Source organism: Notamacropus eugenii, chromosome 1, assembly GCF_028372415.1.
Source record: "Notamacropus eugenii isolate mMacEug1 chromosome 1, mMacEug1.pri_v2, whole genome shotgun sequence".
In the NCBI taxonomy this organism is placed as follows: Eukaryota; Metazoa; Chordata; class Mammalia; order Diprotodontia; family Macropodidae; genus Notamacropus; species Notamacropus eugenii.
In genome coordinates this window covers 508,506,884-508,527,123 of record NC_092872.1, presented here as the reverse complement: position 1 = coordinate 508,527,123, position 20,240 = coordinate 508,506,884, and the positions used below count along the sequence as shown (strand labels likewise).

General features: G+C 42.6%; 1 protein-coding gene across 4 annotated transcripts in view; it reads left to right on the top strand.

Annotated features, from left to right (window-relative positions):
- Positions 1–20,240, top strand: part of RBM38 (RNA binding motif protein 38) — a 161,252-nt gene that overhangs the window by 14,843 nt on the left and 126,169 nt on the right. Inside the window, exon 4 of one of the 4 annotated variants that reach the window (XM_072633453.1) lies at positions 15,322–16,789. The exons of the other annotated variants lie outside the window; for them this stretch is intronic. Coding sequence (XP_072489554.1) covers positions 15,322–15,622 — 301 coding nt within the window. The 3' untranslated portion in view covers positions 15,623–16,789. Of the gene's footprint in view, positions 1–15,321; positions 16,790–20,240 lie in introns of those variants that run through there. 4 annotated transcript variants of the gene reach the window in all.

The window sequence follows — 20,240 nt, the reverse complement described above, 5'->3', positions numbered from 1 at the left end:
AACTTGGCAAAGGAGAAATAAAAAGTTTTCTCTAGGGAGTGACCAAGAACACAGAGAAATCTCCTAATTGGCAAATAAGTTCTCAACCAGAACAGGTTCCATACTAGGTCACAGCAGTGATAGGGAAGAGATTGTATTTATAGGTAACTTGTAATTTGAGGAGAGGGGAGCCTCATTAGAAAAATTAATTTTGCTGAATTATTGGATTGACTTCTGAGTTATCACTGCCCCTTTCTTGGGGCCTGAAGCAGTAACTTTGGGAGAATGATTTGCTTGGATTTGTTGATTCTCTTTTAGGCCCTAGAGAATCAGTAGACAGCTATGGTCGTCTTAGGGTAGGGGTCAGATCACGTGGGTCCCCACCCTGGCCCTGTTGCTTTGTACCAGTGGCCTCATATCAGTCAATTTAGTTTCTCCAAGCCTCAGTTTCTTCATCATGAGAGGTGTTGGATTAAATGACCTCCAAGGTACTTTCCAGCTCTAAATCCTGTGATCCTTTAAATCCTTTGGTCCATCCAGTAGCCATGGCCCTGAGCCTTGAATGACTCATGCTGAGAATGACCTGTCAGGCACCCAGAGGGAATGTGTGGGGCATTGTGGTTGACTCCTTAGATTCCCTTAAACCACTTTGTGGGATCCAGATGTCAGTTGTCATAGATTACCACTGGTGGAGGGTACCTTAGAAATATTATGGCAGCGTGAAAAGGTACAGTATTTGGAATCGGAAGACCTGATTGTTCAAATCTCATCTCTTGTAGTAGGACCTTGGCCTTTAGTTATTTCCTCTTTGGGCCTTAGGGTCTTCATTTGTAAAATGTAGGAGTTGGGTTAGATATAATCTCCTTTTTACAAATCCTGTGGTCAAGTCCAGTGTACCCTTTCCTTTTTACTGTATAGAAGGGAAAATGGTGGATTCCTCTTTGGGCCTTTCCCGCCCTCCCCAACCCCATACTTTCTAGGGTATCTGCTAGCTTCTAATGCTAGAACATTCTAGTGTGGGTCTGTTTGTTGAAGGGTTTGACTGAAACTTGGCTCAGAGGGTGATTTTCTCCATTGGTTCAGAATTGGGGCTTCTCATCCATCCAGTTGTCTATTCCTTAAGAAGAGACAAATCATGTTTTGTACCCCAGGCCTGATGGGTAGGAATATAGAGCTAAATTGTTATGCATTATTCAGGCACTGTAGAAGCCTGTCATCATATCCGGATCATTACGTAGCAACCTAGATGTCACCGGAGGTGGAATGTGCCAAACCACCAACACGTTCCTCTAGCCTGAGCAGGGAGAATGTGAAGTATTTGGAATCACACTTATTTACTTAAAGCAGTCTCTTTTGAGCAGCGCCACTCTGGAAGCCAAGTTCCTCTGACAGGCGTCCTGGGTGTGCATGCCTTTGCCAATGAACATAAAGGACTTTGTTTCCTCTGTCTCCCGAATGGAAGTCACTGCCAGGGGGTGGCATTTGTCTGCTGGGTGTTGTGCCATTTCCAAAAGGCCTTTGCATCCGAGTGCTTGAAATATAGGAAAATGGACATTTCTGGGCTCAACATCTCTAGAGTAGGTGGAATACAGAGCAACCAAACCTCATATCATGCTCCTCATTTCCCAAATGCCAATCATTCTCATGACTCGAGGAGGGCTTTTATTAAATTTATTGAAAGGGTGTCCAAATATCCAGAAGTTTCAAACCCAAATGGTTAGGATTTTTTTTTCTTTGAACTTATTAGAATCGTAGTGGGAATTTCCCTTCCTTCTTTCAAATAAATATCATTTTTTCCTCCAATGTATGATTATGTTCTTGTTCTGTCTCTCTTGACCCCTGTCTTTCTCTTTTCTTTTCCCTCTCCCTTTCCTCCTCCTCCTCCTTTCCTCCCTCTCTCTCTCACTCTCTCTCTACTTTTCCCTGCCCTTCTTCTTCTCTTTCTCTCTCTCTTTCTGTCTGTCTCTTTCTCATTCTTCCCTCCCTCCTCCCCCTTTTCTCTTTTTTCCTTTCTTCTGTCTTCTCTTCCCTTTCCTCCCATGAGTTCAGTGGTTCAGTCATCATCTCTGTACAGATGACTCACAGATCCATATATCTAGCCCTAACCTCCCTTCTGAGTTCCAGACCCCCATCAACACATGCTTGTTGGATATTTTTGGATGAATGTTTTGCAGGTATCTCATTCTTCTGAAGATCAAGCTAGAGGAACTTGGGATGTTTAATGTAGAGAAAAGAAGCCTACAGTGGTGTGGGACTTGGGAATGAGCAGAAGGACCTTTGACGATAGATGGATTCAGGAGTTTGAAGGACTGTCATGTTGATCTTTTTAGCCTCAGAAAACAGAACAGGAATCAGTGGGGTGGAGATTGCAAAGAGTATAATTTGATCTTGATGTCAGGAAAAAACTTCCTCACAAGTGGAACCTTTCCAGAGGGACCTGGGTCCCCTTGGAAGATGGTGGATTCCCCTTCTTTAGAGGCCTTCTAGCAGAGACTGGTTGAATGCTTATTGGCTATGTCATATTGGAGATTACTTTGGGGGATAGGTTGAACTAGTTGTCTTCTGAGGTCCCTTTCGATTTTTAAAATTATGTGATACTTGAAACAAATCTCATTATCTTACATGTCCTAAACCCATTTTTCTTCCAAACATCTTTATTTTCATGACACCACAATCATTCTTCTCCAGGTTCAAAACCCTTGGAATCTTTCTTGATTCTTTTCTCTCCCTCACTGACCCCTCCCCAATATTCAATGTATTGCCAGGTCTCCTCAATTCTGTCTTCATAACATCTTTTGAATCTATTTCCTTCTCTCTACTTATATCTTCATCATCTCTCACCTGAGCTATCACAGTAACCTCCTAGGAGGACTCTTGCTATCCAGTATGCCTCATCTCTCATCCATCTTCCATACAGCTGTCAGAAAAAAAATCTTGAAGCATTGACATGAACATGGCATCACTGTGTTCATGAAGCTTTACGGGTTTCCTGCCCCTTGACTACAGTGCAAATGCCTCACCTTGGCAAGAAAGGCAAAAAAAAGACCTGCCTGTCAGGTCTATTTCATGTTCTCTTGTATGCATTTGATATCCATCAGAAGGAGCTTGCTCGATGTTCCCTAAACTTGACATTTCATGTCTCTGTGATTTTGCCAAGATTTTGCCCAAGCTTTATCAAAAAGACCCATCTCACATGTCACCTCCTATGGGAAAGCTTTTCTGATCTCCCTAGTACTTATTGTTCTCTCCCTCATCAAATTTTCCTGTATCTTATCAATCATATTAAGCACCTACTATGTGCTAGGCACTGGGAATACAAATAAAATGAACGAAATAAGCACTTCCACCTCATTGCTAGTCCCCAGCTTCTCCTATTCTTTGGCTAAATTTGCCTTGCTTTTGGGTGAGAGGGTGTTATTCCAAGTCATCAGCTCTTCTCATATGCTTCACTGTCTGACCTCTGTTGCAAAATTACATCCCCTAAAGGCTCTGCCACTGTGGAAGACAGTCCATTTAGTCCCAATCTCTCCCTTCCCCTTTTTGGAAAAAAAAAGGGCTTCTTAGTTTTAGACAACAGTGCAGCTGACTGGGAAGGGTTAGGTATGATCTTAATCAGATTAATCAGAAGGATGCATGTTATGACCTTCAAGCCTGTGAAGGACAGAGCTTTCTTTAATTGCCATCCATAGGAAATGAAATCTGTAGCTATTCTGGTAGAGTACCTGGAAAGAGAAAGGTCTGTATGATATGGAAGCATTGAATTTCTGAGTTAGAATTGACCTTATAGATCACTTGAAATGTGAGGAAACTGAGGTCCAGAAAGAGGTGCTGGTGAATTAGAGATGGAGCTAAGACTAAAGCCTTTGGATTCCTAGTTCCCACTGTCGAGAATGGAGAGGAAAGCCACTTAATGTAGTGGAAAGAGGGCTGTGTTGGGTCAGTGAGATGCAGATTCAAGCCCTATCCCTGTTAGTACTTGGCTCCAAGACCTTGGGCAAGCCTTAACCTTTCTTATCCCCCTTTCCAGATGAGGAAACCAATGCTAAACGTGTGCTTCCTGCTTTACAGGGTTGTCTCTTGGAGTATCCTCTGTAAATTGTAAAGTCCTATTATCAGTGTGGTTAGTTGTTTCTTTTTTACTTCTGTGATGAGATCCGAGTAACCATGTGCTTTGGAGGAGCCTGTGATTCCCAGCCTCTGCTTGGGGACTCAGGTCTGGACATTTGTTGTTCTTCGTCCGCAGTGGGAGCCCTCTGAGTTCCTCTTAGGTTTGATATATGTCTCAACCAGAGCTGAGTCATTGGGAATCCCCCAAACTGCCCTTCCCCACTGCTATTCACACACTTACAGATTCCCGTTGCCTAATTAATTACTCTTTTTTCCCCTGACAGAACAATCTTTTGACTTTTAATCAAATGTGCAAATATTGAATTGTCTGCTTTGGTGAGCCCTGGTGCTGCGGAGAGGTCTAAGATAAACTCGACCCTCATGGATTGTAGTCTAGTTGGGGAAAGACGACCTACCTAACAAATACTATAGAAGTTACTACTCCCTACTTCTGTAGTGTTTTTTTTTAAATATTTATAAAATGCGATTTCTTTACAGTAGCTTTAAGTTAGGGAGTATAAGTTATTACTTCCTTAAATGTAAGTTATTACATTTAACAGATGTAGAAATTTGGGGAGGTTCAGAGAGGTTAAGTAATTTGGCCAGGGGTTTTGTTGTTGTTGTTTTTAATAGTACTTTTTAATTGACAAGGTGCTTTTTCTCTACGTTATCTGGTTTGCTTTTTGCAATAGCCCTTTAAGGAGAGTTCTGCAGATCATTTTAGACATCAAGATACTGAGCCTCAGAGAGGGAAGTGAGCGAGGTACCTACGATCATCTTGCTAGAAGATAGTACAGCGAGGATTTGAACTGGTCTTGGGACTCCAACGTCATTGCTTTTCCCACAGCATTACAGGTGGAGCCAGGACTGTGCTCAATGTAGAATATGCTAAAAGCCAAGTAAGTTACAGACAATGGGTGGTAGCAAATTCAGAAGAGAGAAGAGATTCCTGTGAGGAAAATAATATAGAAGAGTCAGGAATTGATCTCTGGACCTTCAAGAATTGGTAGGGTTTAGATAGGTGGGGAGGATGTGTGCAGGGGGAATTAATTGTGCAAAGAGAAACACTGAGAGGGTGGTAGAAAAGATGTGTTTGAGATGCTATAGGAGCATTGAGGTGGTACAATGGATAGAGCACTGGCCCTGGAATCAGGAGGATCTGAGTTCAAATTTGACCTCAAACACTTATTAGCTTTGGGACCCTGGACAAGTCACTTAACCCCAGTTGCCTCTCCAAAAAAGGAGATACTGTGAGTAGTATCAGCCTGGCTGTAGTTGGGGGGAGCGGTAATAGAGTTAAATTTATGGAAGTAGGACAGATATTGGAGGGCCTTGAATGCCAGACTAAAGAATTTATGCTCTACTAAGCAGGCAATGAGAAGTCAATGAAGTTAATGCCTGAAATTTTATTGTGGGTCAGAGGAACAATGATCACTTAGAAATATAGAGTAATTGAGTTCCTTTGGAATAATTCTATCAGCTTCTCTAAACTTGGTTTTGGGAAAAAATGCTATGCTTTGTACTATGTCTGGAGAGGTCTGGGTTTGAGTCCTGCTTCGGACACTTGGCCCAGTTTCCAGAACTATATGATGCAGATAGTAATACAAGTAGTCATCCACACTCCACCTGAAGACCTCCAATCAAAGGAAACCCAGCACCTGTCAGAGGCATCTTCAAAAGTGGAGGCTGGACCCTCCATGTCAGTTCTGTTATGGGAGGGATTCTTTCTGGGTATGGATTGGACTGGATGGCTGCTGAATCTCTTATTCTGCAACCTGTGGTATCTGTTGTATAAGGGGATTGCGAGGGTCAGAGAGACTGTACAAAAAGGGTACAATGCTATATAATTGTTGATTCTTTTTTAACTTGGTGGCCCTGACTTTTCATTTCTTACCCATTTAGATGACTAAATATTCATTTCTCAAGCACACAGTTCAGTTTGGCCCCAATCTTTGATAAATTGATACTGGCCTTGAATATATGTTGGAATCTTATGTTAGGGAATACCATTGACCTGGAAGAATATTGGCTGGTTGTTCCACCAACAGTCAATAGGTTACATCTTAAAGTTTCATTGCTGCCTTTTGTATTTACATCAGTAAAATGGCCAGATTTGCTTACACCCTTCCCCCCTATCTCCACCCTCTAAACCCCTGCCCCAGTGAGACTTCCTTTGTCACAAAGAAAATCAGCTAAGTAAAACCAGTGGACATAATGACTCTGACCTGTGGTATGCAAACCAGTAATTTGCTGTACTCCCTACTAAAAGAAGAGTGGTACGTTTCCTCATCTATTCTCTGGGACTAAGACTGGTTAAAGTTCTATTTTGTTTTAGTGGGGTTTTGTGGTGTGCTTTTTTGGGGGGTATTATCATGGCCATTGTATGAAATACCTTCTTTACAGTGGATGAAAGCTGACTTCTGAGCTAGGAAGATCCTGGGTTCAAGTCCTGGTATGATCATGGACAAGTGACATGGGCAAGTCACTTAACTTCCCTGAACAGCACTCTAAGATAGCTGTAGCCTTCAGAGGGTTCTAGGTCTTCATTGGTAGACATATTTTCCTTACTGCGAGTTCCTTGAACTATTGAAATTACAGGACCAAACTTGGAAAAAATTGCATATATCATTTTCTTAGTTATTTTTACTTCAGTCTAGCAGATAAGTTCTTCACTTTGGTTGTGCCCATTTATATAACACATGGTTAAGATTTCTGGGGACAAGGAGAAGTAGGAACTGCCCATCGCTGGGTGTCTGATAGGTTACAGCCACACATGAGCCATCCAGAGCTCAGACCAAAGTGACTGATACCATACCTGTCTATGGACAGGCATAATTAAAGCTGTATTTAAAGAATAAATCTCTCTATTTATGTATACCACATCTAAGCTAAATATGTATATGTATATATTTAAGTTAAAGGCTAAAACAAAGTGTTGTTGAATGGAAGTCCTGCAGGGCCTGCTCTAGTAAATTACTTCATTAACTTCCAGAGATCCATGATTTCCTCTCCAGTATCTATCCCAGTCTTTCTGTACTGTTTCATGACTTGTCTTAGTTAAAATAATTCATCCCCTCGGGGCTGATGGTCTAGTGAAGCGTCCCTCTCATTTGGTCAGGCTGTCTTACCAGATTCTAATAGCATTTTCTCAGCGCTCCTGCTTTTTGGCCTCTCCACAGCCTTTTGACTTGGCTTGTATAGTTTCTCCTCTCCAGACTTTTGTCGACACTGCTTTCTTCTGGTTCTCCTTGACCTGACTTCTCCTTCTTACTCTTTGCTGGATCTTCATCCAGGTCACATCTACTAACTATGGTTATCTGGTCCCTCTTTCCTTCTCTTTCTGTATTATCTCACTTGGTGATCTCATCCCCTCCCATGGGTTCAAATTATCATCTCCCTGAAGATTGTTACCAGATTTCTACATCCAGCCCTAACCTCTCTCCTTGGCTTATCCTGCATCACCCACTGCCTCTTGAACATCTGTGTAAACATCTCAAACTCACCATGTCCAAAATAGAACTCATTATCTTTTCTCCTAAATGCTGCCTTATTACTACTGGGGGCCCCACCATCTTCCCAGTCACTCAGGCTTGCAGCTTTGGGGTTGTTCTCAACTCCTCACTTTCACTTAGCTTATGTATCCAGCCTGTTGCCAAATATTATTTCGACCTTCACAACTTCTATTGCATATGTCTTCTCTCTCTTCACATAGTCACTATCCTGGTTCAGGCTCTCATCCTCTCGTGGCTGTGTTATTAAATAACTTCCTGATTGGTCTTCCTGCATCAAGCTTCTCCCTACTTTAATTCATCTTTCAGTCAGGTGCCAAAGAGATCTTTTTAAAGTAACAGGTTTTGTCATGTCACCTCCCTATTCCTCAAACCCCATTGGCTCCCGATTACCTCCAGAAGCAAATAAAATATGCAGTTTGGCTCTTAAAGCCCTTCTAACCTTTCCAGTCTTCTTACATACCACTCCCCTCCATACAGCAATACTGGCCTCTTTCCTGTTCTTGCACATGACATTTCATCCCTCCATGCCTGGAATGTTCTCCCTTCTTACCTGTACCTCCAAGGTCCCCAAGGTCTTCCTTCAAGACTTAGCTCAAAAACCTACCTTTTGCAGGAGGCCTATCTCAGTCCCTCTTTTGTTAGTGCCTTCCCTCCGATGATATCTTCCATGTACTCTTGTGTGTATCTCTGTCTCGGTCTGTCTGTCTCTCTTTATTTGTCTGTCTGTCTGTTTCTCTATCTACCTATGTAGTTTCTCTACCAAGAGAATGCACCCAGTTATTTGTTTATTGTCTCTCCCACTAGAATGTGAGTTCCTTGGGGACAGGGGCTATTTGTGGGAGGGGGATTGTTTTTGTATTTTGCCTTTCTTTGTATCCCTGGTGCTTAGCACAGTGTCCAGAACATAGTAAGCCTTTCATAAATATTTGCTGTTTAATTGACAGGTCTTTGCATGACTTCTGCAGCCCATCCCTGGAGTCCCATACTTTGTAACTTAATGGGATTTGCCAGAACTTGGACCTGCTGGCATAGCTCAAGATGCAGGAGCAGAGCCCAGGGTCACTTCCATTGAGACCTTAGTGACTGGATAAGAATAATTTCTAAATCTTCCATTAAGCTTTTTCTCCTCATTGAAACTCAGAGGTGGCACTGGGTTCTTGAAGGCTGTACCAGCAGAAGAAGCTTTGACAGGTACTTCCAGGCTGAAAAGATTTCAAGAAGGGCTCCTGGACTGAGCACTGTATGTTATCAGGGGCTAGCCCTGCTGAGTTCTGATGGAACTATCTAGAAGATAGGCCACAGGCTGACATTTCAGGCCCAGTAGGTCATAAAGTCCATCGCCTAAGAGGTTGAAAGGAGAGTTGCAGTCTGCATACTAGTGGAAGGAGTTCACACACTTAGAAATCCTAAATCCTTATAATATTTAAGTTTAGTTTGTAATTAGTATGATAAATTCTGGTGAGTGGTGCTGCCTGGGCCTAGATTTTAAAAACAACTTGTTTCCTTAGGTAAGCTAAACATTTCCCCTGAAGTTTTGCTGACACCATTAATTTACCAAGAAAGGGTTTGTGTTAAAGAGTATAGTGGTAAAAAAATCAGCTCAGCCGTCTGTGAGTGCCCAGTTTAGGCAGTTAGGATTATGTCTTGAGAAATGATATTTTAGGGAAAAATTAGGGAGGTTAATATAGGATTTACATAATAAAAATTTACAGAATAAATAGTGGGTGTCTTGACCCAGTTGTGTCAGATTATGATGTTTCTTCCCTGCTTGGAGATTATGGGTCAGGACCCCAGTAGTTTGGGGGAGTGACAAAGCCCATGGAAGCCCATGAGTGATAGCTAAGACATTGGATGACAATTCAGATCCAAAAAGGTCTTGATAGATTAGAAAAAAGAAACAAATCCAACAAGAAGGAATTTAAGAGAGAAATATACAGAATGTCCCAAAAGTCTTAGTGCACTTTTGAACTGTTAAGAGCTTAAAACTGCACTAAGATTTTTGGAACACCCTGTATAGTTCTGTACTTGGCTTCTGAAAAATCACCTTCACAATTACAAAGTGGTGGAGGCATAGCCAGGCAGCAGTGAACGGAAAAAAATGACTGGGGGTTTCAGCAAGCTCAATGTGAGTCACCAGTGTGACATGGCCCCTGAGAAAGCTAGTGTCACATGATGCTACGTAGCAGAGCCCCATAGTGTGCACAGGATGAAAGGTGACAGCCCCTTATAGTCTACCTTTGGCAGATGACACCTGGAATAGTGGGTTTGTTCTGTCCCTCCAGGTGGAGTGGGAAAAAAAAGAGCCCTGGATTTGGTTTCAATTCTGGGCTTCACTGCTTCCCCTCAGTTTCCTCCTTTGTAACTAGACTAGATATGAGAGCTCCATTCCTGCTTTCAATTTTTGACCCTTGAAAAGCTCCTGAAGGAGAGTGACCAAGATGACAAGGAGCCTCTAGATCAGGCCACTTGGGGATGAATGTTTAACCTGGAATTGAGACAGACTTAATGGTAATAGTGGGAGGGGGCCAGTGTGGGGATAGCTGTCCCAGGATGGATGATGCTGCTGATGATAGAAAGGGTAGTAATAGTAACGTAATGCTTTAAGACTTTCAGAAGGCTTTGCATACAGTAGCCCATTTGGTGCTTGAACTAGCCCTTTAAGCATCTCTACTACTGGTCCTAGTGATCTTCATTTTATAGAAAAAAGAGAGGCCCAAACTATCTGAAAAGTATGGAAGAAAGTTTAGACTCATGTGATCATAGAATTTAAAACTGGGAACAACATTAGATAGGTCATCTGGTTCAAACACCATTTTATAGATTGGAAAACTGAGGCCCATCGAGGGAAAGTGACTTGTCCAGGATTACCCAGGAAGCAAGGAGCACGTCTGGGTTCTCTAGCCAGACCCAGATATCTCCTTCCATTATACTCCCTCATTCTGCTTATCTTTGTAAGGCCTGTGGGTGGAGGTTTCAGAAGAGGCAGATTTCAATTGCATGTAAAGAAAAACTTGTTAGCAAGTAAGGCTGTCTGAAAATGGAATGGATTGCTTTGGGAGGCTGTTTGATCACTGATGTTGTTATAGTGTAGACTTCTGGGACACCCAACAGAAAATTTTTTTTAATGACATTTTTTTTCAATCAACAAAACCTTTGCCCTTCCTCCCTCTCCCTCCCCACCCTCCCTAACCGGGGCAAAAAAGGAAAAACAAAACTTCTGCTTTACACAGTATAAATGTGACTTGTGTTGAGTCCCAGATTTAAAGTCACAGGTCCTGGATCAGCTCCTCTTTTTGCTGCCACATGACCTTGGGATGTCATCTCACTTTTCTAGGTCTCAATTTCCTCATCTTTAAAATGGGTCAGTTGGACCAGATAGCCTTTACAGTCTCTAACAAGCTCTGAACAATGATCCCAGTGCTGGTTTCCTTCCAAGCTCAGCTTAAGCCCCTGAGACCTCTCCTGATCCCCCAGCTGCTAGTGTACCCACCATTTACCTTGTTTGGCATCTACTTATACGTATATGTTACTTTCTCCTTTCTGCTCATTGGAGGCAGGGACAATTTCATTTTTTGTCTTTGTCTCTCCAGTCCTTGGCACTTAGAAGGTACTTATATGCTTATTGAGTATTTATATTATTATTGTTAGCTAGAGCCAGTTGCCTTCTTTTTCCCCAAGGAAACCTGTTCTTTCCCAGTTCTAATGGGATGCCTTGAGACTTTCTCTGTCTGGCACATGGCCTGGTATCATGGGACTTTTGTCTAACTGGCCTTGGGGAGCTTGGCCCACACCATCTCATGCTTGTGAAATGAGAATAGCTGAGCAGAGAATGCATAGCTTAAGGTTTGCCCTTTCTGCCAGGGTGTCCCACCCTCTACCCAACACCTCTCCCCCACAGTGACCAGAGCAGATAAGCGTCTAGTTTCTTCCCAGAACCAAAGGTGGCCTGATTAGAAAGTAACCCAGGCACATGCCCCAGCAGGCTGTAGGGGAGGCTGGGTTAACTTGTTGTTGTTTGTTTGAGGCTAGGCTGGAGTGGTAAATATTGACAGAAATTAGCTGCTGCAGGGATAGACCTGTGGTCTGGTAGAGGCCTGGGGAAAAACTTACCTTATTTGTCCAGAGGGTACTGAGGGACCATAGCTGCTCCGTCATGCTATAAGCTGTGGATGGAAACCCAGATGCTACCATCCCACTGGAGGGCAGTGGAGGGGGAATATTTGTGGTACAAAGTGTGAGGAAAGAAGGTAGGAAGCTGTATAAGAAAGGGAAAGAGAGACCCTGAACCAACACTTGCTCTCCAGGTAACCTGCAGGTATTTTCCATCACCCTTCAAATCATAACGGAATTTTCTATCAACTCTACACAAGAAACCATAATTGTTAGAGCTGGAGAGAATCTTGGAAATCATCTAATCTACCTTCCCTCCCCCGCCTCAGATCCAGAGGGGGTGGATATAAGAGAAGTTGACAGTATCTTCGGCCACCATGACTATAGCTTCTCCTTTGTTATTGCACTGAATCTTCTTGAAATTTTGAGGGAAATTACCTTGGAGGGTGTAGGGAGAATGACAGCTGCATTTAGGACTCTTCTAGACTCCTAGTTTCCTCCTTGTGGAGGTCCTGGGAAGTAGGACCCTTACCTGGAAAAGAGGGGCTCGGGGTTGACCAAGGCAGAGAGAACTGGAGGCTCTCTGGGTGGCCTAGAGAGGTGACCTATGGTGTGGTGTAAGACACTAAAGTCAGAGCACTTGGATTCAATTCCCAACTCTGACCATTTTCATCTGTGCAAACCCCCTACACCTCCTCATTCCCTGCTTTCCTAATCTGTAAAATGAAGAGGTTGGCCTACGTAGCCTCTGAGGCCTCTGATCTGTGATCCCAAAGGAGAAGAGCCTTTGAATTACACATACAGACACCCAGTTCTTACAGCTCATTCCTGCCTTCCAGCCTGACTTCTTCTTCCCCTCCAAAAGGTGACAGTCCCTTATTGTTTCTTTGGTCTGGTAGGACTGACTGGGAAAGACAGTGAAAGCCTCCGCCACCCCAGCTTGGGTTCTTGGGGCCTGAAAGACAAACATCTTCAAAGGTCACCATTGCAGAATATAATGCAAGTCAGTGCCTGTTTCTAAAGGCTTGGGTGTGTTGACATGGTAACTGCAGGAGGAATATCACACTGAAGAAAGTAAACAGAACGAATGCTGTGTTTTACAATAGGCACCACTGGCATTAGGAGAGGTATGGAGCCAGGCAAGGCAATGTAAAGCTATCCCTGAGTAAAGAGTCCGAGCAGCTGGTCCTGTACTTGCTCATCAGCACCCAGGAGCTATTTGTAGCAAGCTGGAACCTAGATAAAGCTCTAACTCAGATCAGGGACAGACAAGCACATGCGGATAAAAGAAAACCTGACTTGAACCTTAGCCCAAGGTTTGTGTCTCATGGAGTTTTGTGGTCCAGAGAACTTTGGACCCATAGTGTTACTACTTTTTTAAGGTTTCCCATCATGCTTTCTAATGTTCAAAGTGCCTTTGTGGATATTATAAATCCCATCTTTGTAAAGGATTACGTTTTTCTTCAAAGTATCTTTAATCAGTTATCTTGTGGTGTGTATAGGACCCTAGAGCTAGAGCCATCTGGCCCAGCCACTTTATTTTCCAAATGAGGAAACTGAGGCCCAGAGAGATGAAATATTATAGAATCTAAGCTCATCCAGGTAAAAAACTTAAGAGGTGAGATTTGAACCCAGGCCCTTTGACTACAGAGCCAGTGCTGTTTGCATTGTACCATGATATGAGGTGGCTAAGTGCCTCATAGGGAGCGCTGGGTCTGGCCTCAGACACTAGCTATAAGGGTGACCCTGGGAAAATCATTTCATTGCTGGCTGCCTCAGTTGCCTCAACTGTAAAATGGGAATAATAATAGCACTTACCTCCCAGGGTTGTTGGGAGGACTAAATGAGATAATATTTGTTGAGCTTGGCCCGGTGTCTGGCACATAGTTGATGTCTGACCTTCATTCTCGAAGAGGACCGTGGCATCAGGGAGGTGATAGTGTTACATAAATGCCTGTTTCCTCCCCTGTATCAAACAAACACTTGAGGTAGGCAAGACAAGAATATTTTCCCATTGTATAGATAGGGGAACCTAGACTAAAAAAGTACCTTGCCCAGAGTGACACAGGAAGTCGGGGCCTGATGATGTACTTAAGTTCTTAGGCAACTCTGTTGATTATAAGTTGGAGAACAATTTTGGCCTTGGTAAGAAAGTTTCCTAGTCACAGTTGCCTGCACCAGTGAAATCACAAATGAGGAGCAACAAACAAAAACAATGATTTATTCTGTTGAATTGAATTAGGGGCAGAGCTGAGACCAGAACTCAAGTCTCCCAATGCCCAGTCTAGTCTTTTTTCTACTCCAATTAATCGATAAGCCTTTCTAAGAGTCTGCTCTGTGTCAGGCTCTCTACTATGCTCTCTTGTCTGTCTCTCTCTCTCTCTGTCTTTCTCTTTCCCCCTTTATTCCCATTCAGTCCTTTCCTGATTTCCAACAGGACTGAAGAGTAAAGCCCAGCCCCCCACAAGAAAAGATCTAACATATGTAGTACTAGACACTGACTGAGGAGAACAGAATGGCTGACTCAGTTTCTAATAGTCACCTGAATTCATTATCCATTTTTTGTTACAACTTAAACAGTGTGGCTTAGCTTCTCTTTTCCTAAGTGTCCCATTCAGTCATTCATTGATTCACTCAGGTAACACATTTTTTTCATAATACTTTCTCTGGACTTCTCCTCTGCACTTACCTTACACTCCCTTTATCATTAGTGTTTTAAAATTTTTTTTGAGACAGCCAGGGTTAAGTGACTTGCCCAGGGTCATACAGCTACTAAGTGTCTGAGGTTGGATTTGAACTGAAATCTTCCTGACATCAAGGCCTATGTTCCATCCATTATGCCACCTAGCTGCCCCTATCATTAGGTTTTGATCATATTTTGTACGTCTTCCTCTTTTATCACCCCCTCGCCCCCAGTTAGATTGAAGCTTCTTCAGAGCAGTGATTTTATTTGACATTATTCCCTGTGTAGTGGCACACAGTGAGTAGAGTATTCATTCATTCAGCAAGCGTTTATTAAGTCCGAAGCCCTGTGGTCGATATAGATCTATACACACACATGTACCCCCAGTCCTAGCCCTGTGGAAGCTTACAGTCTGCTTGGGGATTGAGGAATAGGCCGCCATAGAAGGTTTAAAATGTTTTACAACTGAAAGGTTTGCAGACACAAGAGGTATCAGGACACAACACCAGCTAAGGTGCCAAACAATTGATATGAGCAGAAGGAAGGAAGCAATTACCCTAAGTGCCGATGACTGATACGGACGGAAGAAAGAAGGAAATCAGAGGAGATGGTGTTTTTGTGGGTTATTGGGAATAGCTCTGCTTTATAAAATGCTTTCCTTTGAACTGTTAGTCTCATCCTCATTTTACAGGTAAGGAACTTTCCAGCTCATAAAGATAAAGAGATTTGTTCATAGTCTTGTGGTTGCAAAGGGTCAGAGCTCGGACTCATGGCCCCTCAAGTCTCAGTGCTCTTCCCACCTTGCTAGAACAGTCTTGGGTCTTAGAGGGTTTCCACCACAGTAAACTGAATTTAACTGAGGAATTCCCCTCTTCCTTCTTCAGCTTTTTAACTATTTCTTTTTTTTCCCTCCTTGATTTGGCTCTACAGGCTCACCCCGCACTATATTTACCCACAAGCGATTGTCCAGCCCAGTGTGGTGATCCCTGCTCCTGTCCAGTCGATTGCGTCCCCGTACATAGACTACACTACAGCAAGCCAGGCCTATACCCAGTATACTACAGCTGCCTATGACCAGTACCCTTATGCCTCCTCTCCTGCTGCTGGTTTCGTGGGATACGGCTACACCAGTGCTGTGCAGGCTCCCCTCGCTGCCACCAACCCTGCAGCCGCTACCACCACCTTTGTGCAGTATCAGCCCCCACAGCTGCAGCCTGACCGGATGCAGTGAGGAGACCTGAGGATGGACAGTCTGACCTCTGGAGGATACAGCAAGATGCTCAAACAGTGACGATACAAAACAAAACCAAAAAACAAAAAAACCAGCAAAAAACAAAACAAAAAAACAGCCCACCATAAAATAGACAAAACAAAACACCAGAAAAACTTATTAGGTGCATATGAATACCTAAGCTATTTATTAAGTATTAAGGGGTATAGGTATTAAGGGTAGGCAAAAACCCTTTCAAATTTTTGCTATGCTCAAGAAGAGGGAGTTCTGTTTGCTTTTTTAAATCAGGACAGGTGATGTCTTGATGAAGGCCTAAAAATGATGGAAAAAACTAACTGAAAACCATACAATTACTTGCACAGTTTCGTGGTCTGCTTCCGATATGTCTCACCTTCCAACATCTTTCTTCTCTCTTCTTCCCACCCCTCCTGACAGATCAACCTTCCAGCCTGCTCTTTCCCATGAGGTACAAAGAGATACTCGGCCAACCAGCTTAACAGTCTTTTCTCTCCCCTCCACCCCCATTCTGGTTGTACAAAAACTTTGTGATAATACTCAGATGCCTTACTGAAGAAAAACCCTATTTTTTGAATATTTATTGCGATTTTATTCGCATGAGCTGTGAATGGCAGACAGAAGGTTGGTAGCACTTGCCTCGTCTAATTCTCATTTACTAAATATTACATGTAGGTAAGTTTCTAAGAAAGTGACTGAGTCACTCCACGTACAAAAGGGAGTATTGTCTTTGGTGGAAAGTGAAATATTCCGACAGCCCGCAACGCACTGTAATATTTCTTCTTACTTCAATTGTTACACCGTTCAGATCTCAAAATTTAAGTATATTTTTTAAATGGGAAAAAAAATGCTACTTGCTCCTTCTATCACCCCAGGAACAGAACGTATTGTATACTTTAGAAGTTCTTTTGTTATGGCTGCAACCTATGGAAAGAAAGTGGCAGTATTTATGTAAAGCTAAAGGAAGTCTCTAGGATGGGAGTCCACAGAACCAAGGAAAATGCCAGGAACTGATCAGTGGTGTTAACCTATCTGAACAAAAGGAAACAAGAACATTTTATGCCTGTGGTACGACAGCTGTCTGAATAAAGGAAAGTCTATATAAGTTAAGTGGATTTTTACCCAGAAAGCAATAAACTGTTTAAGATTGTTCTTATGTGATAATTATATGTCGTTTATCCCTCTTGCCCTCCCCAAAAGGGAAGATGCTTTTGCTAAGACATAAAACTAAGGAAATGATGATGGAATGGAGTGGGATCTACTCTTAATTAGGGGTCAGAGTGGGGAATCCCAATAGGGAGAGCCAGAAAGGTTCCCATGATCTAATATTAGTAATTTCTCCAGGATTGGTTAGTCTAGTTAGTCCTCCTCTCTCTAGTTAAAAGTCCTGCTGCCTTTAGCCATCATCTGGACCCACACTGTCTATAGTTTTAGGATATGGTAAAGTGGGACAGAGGGCTTACCATTAGGGTTCCAAAACTCATACCCTCAGATGTTAGAGCTGGAAGAGATCTGGAGACAAAAGGACCTAGACCAATCTTATTTTTCAGAGGTAGAAACTGAAATCCTCAAACAAAAGCATTACCATTCCAGGGGGCCATCCCTAGTTTCTGATTTGTCCTAGCACTGGGTTGTGAGGCTGGATATCACCCATCACATGTAGCAAGGTCCCTAGAATATCTGATACCTTTTGCCCAGGCCTGTTTGCATTTTCTTGTCTCTTTGAGCCTGTTTGAGTTTGGCATTCTTAGTTTCTGGGTTTTAAGAGCTGTTTCTGAAGATGTAGCCAAGTTATATAAATACTTAACAGTCTCTACTTCATTTCTCCAACAAAGCAGTCAGGGCTGAGCTACCTGTGGATGGCAAGCTTTCACAAGCCTCTAGGACCTGCTGGGTTAGTTGTTAAGGAGATGGGAGGACAGTAGAAAACTGTGTTGTTATTGATAAGCTTAGGGCCTCTTAAAGAACTCATTTTGCAGCAGGGAGGCCTGGTGGAGGTGCTTTTGAATTTTTGCTTGGAGCTTGGAGTAAAGAAAGGTTAGATCTCCAGTGACCTATAACGGACTGAGTTTTTGTTATTTTAAACACCGCCTTCTTGTGTTTGGCTAGTAAAAAACCACAGGTGAAGAGCTTTAACTTGAACTGAATTTCTAAGATGGGCCTATATGATGAAGAAAACTTAGTAGTTTCAGCCTTGCCAAACAGTGTCACAAGAACCAAAGAGTGAGACTGTGTGGTATAACTAGCTGTTTGAGTTTAGGCAGATCACTTTACTTCTCTCCTAATACCTTGGGCTCCCATCATCCCAGAGACCATCATGTTGTGCTAGAGGGTAGCCCTACTGAAAGGCTTAGTACCTTCCCCCAATAACCCCAGCCTGTTCTCCACCCCTTGTTCCTCGTCATGAGCTTGCCATCTCATTAGGGACAGCTGGTTGGTGCAGTAGACAAAGGCTGCACCTGAAGTCAGGAAGTCCTGGATTCAAATTTGACCTCAGATGCTTACTGGCTGTGTGACCCTGAACAAGTTGCTTGACCTTTGTTTGCCTCTGATTCCTAATCTGTAAAACGGGGGTAATAAAATAGCCCCTATCTTCCAGGGTTGTTGTGAGGATCAAATGAGATAATAATTTTAAAGTACTTGGTACATAGTAAGTTCTATCTTAATGTTAGTAATTATTATCCTAGTAGTGGGCCTAGGTCTTGCTAGAAGAGCACGCTCTGAAGCTTCACCCTAAGAATCACCAGGCCTTTTTCTTTGTCCTACAATAAACTCACTTATACATGTTGTCTCTTACACTTAGAACATGAGATCTTTGCGAACAGGGAGCATCTTGCTTTTTTTTTTTATTTGTATATTCTCAGTGCTTAGCATAGTGGTTGATACTTGGTAGGTGTTTAATGCAGATGCATTCTGTTTTGAGCCTCAGTTTACTCATTTGTAAACTACTTCACATTCTGTTAAGGCAGACACCTTGTAAGTGTTAAGGTGCTTTATAGAAACCTGAATTTACAAAAAAAAAAGGAGTATAAATTGCATTTCAAAATGGTGGCCGCCTACCCCATGACAAGCCTTTCTTAGCCTAGGTGGTCTTAGATGGCTTCTACCACCTCAACTCACACCTTTTCTGGTTTGCTGGGACCTGTTAGAGCAACTGGGGTGGGGAACCTGTGGCCTTAAGGCCACATGTGGCCCTCCAGGTCCTCAAGTGTGGCCCTTGCACTGAATCCAAGTTTTTCCAAATTTGGAAGCCGAAGGTTCCCTGCCCCTGGAGCCTTAGCCTGTGACAGAGTAGTCTTCTCAAACTGGAGGTCACTTCTATTGTATGACAAGGCAAAGCAAAAAGATTTTAGTTTATTTGAGAGGAATGCTTTATGGAGAACTTGAAATATGTTTAAAAAGCAGGAATAGCAATAATATGTAATATATAATACGTGCAACATGTATTATATGTATTATATATCATAATATTTGTTACGTAATGAAGCTACATAATGTACAGTTATGAGGAGGCATGAATTCAGTTCTGTAAATGATTGTTTAATTTCATTGATTTAAGCCTGCAAACATGGTGGCTGGTAAAAACAACTAATAGTAACTAGCATTTTTATAGTATTTTAAGGTTTACAAAAGTATCTTACAAATATTTCATTTTATCTTTACAACAGCCCTGGGAGGTAGGTATTATATTATCCTGAATTTACAGATGAGAAAACAGAGGCAGGCAGAGACAAGCATGGGCAAGTCATGTAAACACTCTGGACCTCAGCTTTCTCATCTGTAAAGAGAAGGGCTTGAAATAGATGTTCTCTGAGGTCCTCCCTGGCTCTGAGTGCCTGGCCCTGTAGTTTCAGCTAGATAACAAATACTGTAATAGGAATCCAAAGAGTCACAAGGGCCCAAGGGAGGTAAAGCTCACCTTTGGCCTTCAGAGTTAGTAAGGAGAGAGCTTCATACGAACAGGTGGAATTTGAGATGGGCCTTAAAGTGAGGGTGGGATTTTGATGGGAAATATAGGGTGAGAAGGTATTTCAGGCAGAGGGAGCAAAGAGGACAAAATGGTAGTAGCAGGAAAACACAAAGTTTGTGAGAGAAGAGACAGACCAATTTGGCTGGAGCAGAAGGTTTATGGAAGATAAGTCAGTCAAGAAAGACTAGAGTCAGGGGCAGGGGTACAGATTGTGGAGAGTTTGGAGTTCTTGGCTAAGGAATTTGTTCTAGAGGCAATAGGGACACATGGAAGGCATTTGAACAGCAGAGTAGCTCAAGTATAGGAAGCTCAACATGATGACATAGCATTGTAGCTTTTAAAAGGACCTTGGAAACCTTCCTATTTAAGCTCCTCATTTTAAAGTTGAGGAAATTGAGGCTCAGGAATAAATGACTTGTCAAAGTGTCCCAAGAAGGATTAGATCCCAGGCTTTGTAACCCCAGAGCTGGTATACTTTCCTCTATTGGTCCTTGGCTGTGTAGGATAGTTAAGAGAGAGACTGGATTTGGAAGACCACGTAACAAGCCATGTCATACCTTATGGTCAAAAAGCACAATCTCCCAGTTAATTGATTATTAACAGGGAGATTGTGCTTTTTCAAGGCAATTTGTT